Here is a 7,002-nt window from a genome sequence, read left to right on the forward strand (position 1 = left end):
TTTTTCAATGATTTTTTCTAAAATGTTTTCCTTAATAAATAAATTAAAAAAGTCAGGGTGGGAAGGTGGGAAGAATATTTGTTGCCCCTTGTATCGTTGGCCCTGGAAAATGCTTTAATTTTCAACATCTCAACGTTATTGGGACTAGAAAACTGCTGAAAGTTTCAAAACTCTAGCTGTTTTGGAGAGCAGTAAAAAATTAGTTGCAAGATTTTGTAGCTAAAAAACGGGTACTTACAATACAACCATTTTCCGGGTCTTCACCCCTAAAAAAAATTTTAACATAGAAGCTCACCAGGACTATACAAGCGCTGAAAGATTCAGAGCTGTAGCTCGTCTGAAAGGTAGTGATAAATTAGTTGCAAGATTCAGTAGAACTGACAACAGTCAAACAACACTTAAAGTTCAATTAAACTTTGTAATGGAACCAAATATTTTACTAAGTTTTTATATACGAGAATATAAATAGTAAACCTCAGGCCCGTAGCAACCGGGTGGGCAGCAATGGCATTTGCCCCCCCTCCCCTAAATAATTTTTCAAATAAATAATTTTGAAGAAATTGACTGAAAAAATGACCAAAAATAAATAAAAAAAGGTCCTTAAAACTATTTCGGGATAGTGCTGCCCCCCCCCCCCCATATAATTTTTGTTCCTACGGCCCTGAACCTCCATTTCTGATAAGCCAAAGACAATAAACAACCGAAAGTCGGATGTAAACCAAAGTAGGTACTTGATAAATATAAATATATATAAACACTGGCAAAGAGACATGTTGCGGAGGGAGCGTTACCGTTTCCATCAAAACTAACTCAAAGATTTAGTTTTTTCTATTTAAATTCTAGCTGCGTTATCTTCAGTGAAGATAATTTGTTGCTTTATCTGCAGTTATATGAATTTACAAAAAGTAAACAATAATTGTTTTTCTCTTTTTGTTACATTATAAAAACATATGACTAGCTTAGACTAAGCTAATCATATGTTTTTTTTTAATATAACAAAAAGAGAAAAACAATTATTATTCACTAAGCCTTAGATAAATTACAAACTGCTAGCATAGTTTTGTAATATTGCTGCTGTGATGTTTATATATGTAAACATATACATTTTTTATATAGATACATATTTTTTATATATTATAAAAATAAATGCTTGTCTTAGTAAATTACAAACTGCTAGCCTAGTTTTGTAATATTCTGTTGTGATGTTTGTATATGTAAACATATTTTTTTAATATAGATTTTGCATGATGTCAATTATCATATTATTTATTTAATTTATTTATTTAATAATAACTGTGTACATGTACAATGACAATGTACGGAGCCTAGGTAATCTAGGCTTTAACAGCCAATTTATGTTAAATAAGTCCAACTTTGATTTAAATTGCTTAAGTGTTTTAGAATCTACAATGTTTTGATCTAAATTATTCCAGCTGTTAATAACACGGTTTGTTAAGAAATAGTACCTCTTTGGATTTTTAATTAATTGTCTATGAAACCTCATATTGTGACCTCTCATATTTGAAGTTATTAAATCTGGTGGGTATTCCAATGTTAAGTTATCTATTTTTTTTGCTATTTTGAAAAGTTGGATTAAGTCATTACGTTCGCGTCTTTTTTCAAGAGTCGTTAATTTAAAGTAGGTTAGTCTACTTTCATAGTTTTTCCCTTGAAGACATTTTGTTCGTGTTGCTTTACGTTGTATCGATTCAATTTTTTTTTTTATCTTGTTCTAAGTAAGGACACCACACTGAATTTGCGTAGTCTAGATACGGTCTTACAAGAGATGCGTTTATGTCTAAGTTTTTAAATGAATGTTTTATTATTCCTAACATTTTATTATACCCAGTTCACACTAAATTCTGTTTTAAATAAACATGTTTTAATGTAAACATAGTTTTATAATAAACATGTTTTCAGTTTTCTTGCGTTCAGATTGAACGTTCTTTAGTATTTATATTAACGTTCGAAAATGGCGCTCTCAAAGAAAAACTTGATCTCGAAGTTACGAGTATTATTGTACATATCAAGGAAAAAAAGAAGACTGCAATTGCAGCACATACTGATAAACTGTATTACTGCTTATAATTTTGCGGTTTACAGAAAAATTTGGACTAAACCTCGCAGTCAAAGCTTTTGGTACGAAACAATGGTAAACTGTTGGAACGAAGATGATTGGATAAAAAACATAAGAATGTCTAAAGCAGCCTTTAATTATCTGTGCAAGGAAGTTTCACCTTTTATGCCTATACAAGGCACTAACTTTCGTAAATCTTTGCCTTTAGAAATGAAGTTAGCTGTGACACTTTACTTTTTAAGTGGATCTGCAGATTACCGAACAATAGCCAATTTATTTGGCTTAGGAAAATCAACTGTTTGTACAATAGTTCACAGAATTTGTAAACATTTTGTTGATAACTTAATGAAGAAATACATTTCCTTACCCTCAAGGGAAGAAACAATGGAGATTATAGTAAGTTTTGAAAAATTATATGGTTTTCCACAAGTAGTTGGAGCAGTTGATGGATGTCACATAAGAATAAAGGCTCCTCATAAAAATTCAGAGGACTATATAAACAGAAAAGAATATCACTCCATTATTTTACAGGGATTGGTAGACAGCAAGTATTTATTTAGAGATATTTTTGTAGGGTGGACTGGCAAATCACACGATTCAAGGGTTTTTAAAAATTCTCCCTTATATAAAGAGTGTCTGGCTAGAACCTTTTTACCTACAAACTTATCTAAAATAATTGATAATATTGAAATTGGTCCTCTTATCCTTGGTGATTCAGCATATCCCCTTAAAAATTGGCTTATGAAACCTTACTCAGATCGTGGAAATCTTAGTATAGAAGAAGCAAAGTTTAACGTTTCTCTTAGTAAATGTCGTGTGGTGGTGGAGAATGGATTTGGAAGATTAAAAGGTCGATTTCAATGTCTTTTAAAGAGATTAGATACAACAGTTGAACACACAGTCAATATTGTTACAACATGTTGTATACTACATAACTTCTGTACTTTGACAAAGCAAAAGTATTTAAATGAATGGATTGAACAAACAGAAATTGACTTAGTAAACCCTATATTAAACCACAGTTGCATTGAACTTGACAATAAAGCTGAGTTTATTAGAAATTCCATAAAAAAACATTATTTTACAACTGTTTAGTTGTAAATGATTTTTTTCAAACAATGTTGTAAAAGGCATGGTTTATTTTATTTTGAGAAAAAAATAACAAAACAAAGAAATTGCTTCACATTTTTTTAATCATAATTAAAAACTCTATCTCAGTCCCACTTTTAAGACATTTAACATCCTTATCATTTCGGATAAGTACATTTGGTAACTTGGTAATCAATAAAGATGCATTATCTTGAACTGAAAATTCCTCTTTTATTGTGCAAGTAAGTTTTTCTAGTGTCAAATCTGCCAATGAAAGTTCTATTTCAATAAAATATAAATCTTCAACTTGACGAACTTTTAATATAACACATGATTCTTCTTGTTTGTGGTTTTCTAAAATACTTTCTAAAATTTTATGATCAATATCAGCCTGAGAGGTCATAAATTTATTAACAGTGGCATTTAATTGTTCAAACATTACCTCACTTCTTGATTTTTTCTTTTTGGATTTTTTAAAGTAAAAACTATTATCTTTTTTTACCAACTCTTCAGATTTAGAACTTGACGGAGTAGTTTCAATGTCTATATGTTCACAGTTTACTAACTCATTAACACAATTATTAAAATTATTCACTTCTGCAGTTTTTTCAATAATAACATTCATGCCTGAGGAACTTTTCAAAAAAGTTGGTAATGTGGTTGGTTTGTCACTAAGAACCTTATCAATTTCATCAAAGCAGGATGGTTTTTTGGAAGGACCAGTCCCACTTGTATTTCGTTTATTATCAATATAATTGCGATATGCACTTGTCAATGTGTGAATTCTTGTTTTACACATCTCTTTATCTCTGTCTTCATATCCAGAAGCTTGCAAGAATAGCAAAATTTCCTCCCAAATTTTTCCTTTTCTAAAATCCAAAAAATATGAAGTTATATATATATATATATATATATATATATATTGTGCTAACTATCAAAGAGAAATAAATATCTTGTTGTAAAAAGTACAATTTATAAACATTCATTTCCTTGTTTATTCAATATTAATGTAATTCGTAATCACTTCTTGTCTATTTGTGATTTATTTAAACTATTTAGTAACGAGTGGTTTGATTTTATTTAACAAGTTATTTCAATTTGATCCAACTTAACTGAAAAAAACAAAACAAAACCTTGTGCATGACTTCAACTTTTCTTGGATATTATCTTCTGACCATTTACTAATTAGTATTTTTGTTTCCTCATCATCCCAATGTCTAGCTCTCTTTCTAGATTTAACTTTTTCTTCAGCAACAGCTTTTTCCTCCGCCATTTAAAAACAGTTCAGGGTAATAAAACGCAATTAAAACAACCTCGCGACGTTGTTTTATTAAAACAACTTTTAACGTTGCGTGTTTTAATTAAAACCAATTTTAAATTTGATGAGAATAGTAAAATGTAAAACGCGTTTAAAATACGACAATTAAAACGTGTTTTATCGTCAGTATGAACGGGGTATTAGCTTTACCAGACGCATAACTAACTTGACTAGACCATTTTAAGTCGTTTGAAATCATTATTCCTAAATCTTTTTCAATTTTTGTTTCTGGTAGTTCAACTCTATTTAGCACTGAATCATACATTGTGTATATATGCCTAGTATTTTTGCTACCTATATGCATGCGTTTACATTTGCTGACATTAAATTTTAATAGCCATAATTGTGACCATGTCATTAATTTGTTTAGATCTATTTGAGTCTTTTCTATATCAGAAGATAATCTAATTATGTTAATTAGTTTAATATCATCAGCATACATTTTACAGTTCGTTGATAACTCATTCGGTAAGTCGTTTATATAAACAATAAACATAAACGGACCCAAGACAGACCCTTGCGGTACTTCACTTGTAACTGGAGACCAATTTGAAAATTCGCCGTTGCAGACGACACGTTGCACTCTAAAAATAAATATAAAATATAAAAACCTTATAGAATATAAAATAAATTCTATAAGGTTTGTACAACAGTTTTTTTTTTTAGAAAATCCATGTTGTTCCTTAGTCAAGAGATTGTTATTTTCTAAGTGCGACATAAATGTAGCTTTTAAGATACGTTCCATTACTTTACTTATAACTGAAGTAAGTGATACTGGTCGATAACTTGATGGCTCCAATTTATCTCCACTTTTAAATAATGGTGTTATATTAGCATTTAACCACATCGATGGAATTATTCCAGTGTCATACGATTTATTAAAAATAAGTGATAAAGGAAGTGAGAACGCATCTGCGCATCACTTTAAAGGAAATGGGTGAACTCCATCTACTCCTGTACATTTATTTGGATTGAGTGACTTCAGGATTATATAAACTGTGTCCGTTGAAAATGTAGGGTCATCACAAACAATGTTTGTCCTATTTTTAAAGAATGGCATATTGTCACTCATTTCATTGGTGAAAACAGAGCTAAAATAGTTATTTAAGGAATGCGCTATTGATAAATAATTTGTTTCAAGTTTGCCGTTTACATTTAATGCGTTAATTCCTTCTTTAACTTTTGATTTTTATTTAAATATGCATAAATTGCTTTTGGTTTTTTTTTAACGTTTAAGGCGAATGTTGTTTCATATAATTTAATTTGGTTCTTAATTTCTTTTTTTACTTTATTTCTAATTGATTTGTATTCTAATACATTTCCTTTGTTTAAAAAACGATTATGTAAACATTTTCTCCAGAGGTTTCTTTTCTTTCTAATTAACTTTTTTAAGTAAGAGATCATCCAAGGCGCTTTTGTTTTAACAACTCCCTTTGTAATTGTTGGAATGAAATATATAAGACCTTTATTGTAAATTTCGACAAATTTGTTGTATGAAACATTAGCATCTAAATTTTTGAGTTCAAGATGCCAGTCGTAGCTATTTAGCATATCGGAAAAGCCATTAAAATTGCCGTATTTGTACAGAATTATATTTTTTTTTACTGTTTCTGTTTTTTTTTAAATTATTTCTAAAGCAATACAAAAACTTTAGGATCTGATGACCGTGACTGAGTGCACCCAAATTATCAAAATGATTCAAATCAATTATTCTTTTATAAGCAAAATTTTTTTCACAAAAAGTACAACTAATTGATGTTGCCTAAAGCTTGATGCCTAGCAGTAATGTCAGTTATATAACTGACATTACTGCAAGACATCAAGCTAAAAAATATATACAATTATATATATTTTTTTATTAGTCAGCCGTATTTTATTTGAACTATACAGTTGATATTTGGTGCTAAAATTTAGAAGGTTTAAGCACTATCTTTTTATTGGTTCAGTTATTCATAATGAGTTACGAGCAAGTTACTTTTATTTATAAAAAAAAAATCTAAAAGGTTGTAAGGTTTGTTTGTAAAAGCTTTGTTTGTATTATTTGAATTTATTTTAGATCAAATCTGGTAGCTGCCTCTATAGTTTTGTATTTTTAGCTATAATTGAAAAGTACTTGATAGTTGATGTTTTACCTCAATAGAATTTTTAGCTATCATTGAAAAGTACTTGATAGTTGATGTTTTACCTCAATAGAATTTTTAGCTATCATTGAAAAGTACTTGATAGTTGATGTTTTACCTCAATAGAATTTTTAGCTATCGTTGAAAAGTACTTGATAGTTGATGTTTTACCTTAATAGAATTGTGTGTTATGCTAGAGAATCTAGAATTGTATCATTTAATGTAATATTTAATCATTAAATTTTAATGGTATAGTTAACAGTGGTAAGTAAAAATTCTCTTTTAATAACATTTTTAAGGTAATTATCTAAATTTGTTATTGATTTAAAAATGTGGTTTGTGCTCAGTAGATATATTTTTTAAACTTTTAAAATTTTAAGAAACCTTTGCATATTTCC

The 7,002-nt window shown here is 29.0% G+C and overlaps 2 protein-coding genes across 2 annotated transcripts; one reads left to right on the forward strand and one right to left on the reverse strand.

Moving 5' to 3' along the window:
• The first annotated feature begins 2,149 nt into the window (after positions 1-2,149).
• On the forward strand, positions 2,150-3,172 carry LOC136089710 (uncharacterized). The gene has a single exon (XM_065815775.1). The coding sequence runs from the start codon at positions 2,150-2,152 to the stop codon at positions 3,170-3,172; it is 1,023 nt and encodes a 340-aa protein (XP_065671847.1).
• An 85-nt stretch (positions 3,173-3,257) lies between these two features.
• On the reverse strand, positions 3,258-4,617 carry LOC136089711 (uncharacterized). Its single transcript, XM_065815776.1, has 2 exons — positions 4,300-4,617; positions 3,258-4,035 (listed from the first exon to the last, which is right to left on the reverse strand). Exons 1-2 carry the CDS (start codon positions 4,437-4,439, stop codon positions 3,258-3,260), a joined length of 918 nt encoding a protein of 305 aa, XP_065671848.1. The 5' UTR covers positions 4,440-4,617.
• Between the last annotated feature and the right edge of the window lie 2,385 nt (positions 4,618-7,002).

This window comes from Hydra vulgaris, chromosome 13 (genome assembly GCF_038396675.1).
Source record: "Hydra vulgaris chromosome 13, alternate assembly HydraT2T_AEP".
In the NCBI taxonomy this organism is placed as follows: domain Eukaryota; kingdom Metazoa; phylum Cnidaria; class Hydrozoa; order Anthoathecata; family Hydridae; genus Hydra; species Hydra vulgaris.

What these genes read in the sequence shown, in the direction of transcription:
- LOC136089710 (XM_065815775.1), top strand. Translation starts at nt 2,150, where the DNA reads ATGGTAAACTGTTGGAACGAAGATGATTGGATAAAAAACATAAGAATG.
- LOC136089711 (XM_065815776.1), bottom strand. Translation starts at nt 4,439, where the DNA reads ATGGCGGAGGAAAAAGCTGTTGCTGAAGAAAAAGTTAAATCTAGAAAG. An exon ending in AAGTTGAAGTCATGCACAAG is followed by an intron (nt 4,036 to 4,299) that starts GTTTTGTTTTGT and finishes TTTGGATTTTAG; the next exon opens with AAAAGGAAAAATTTGGGAGG.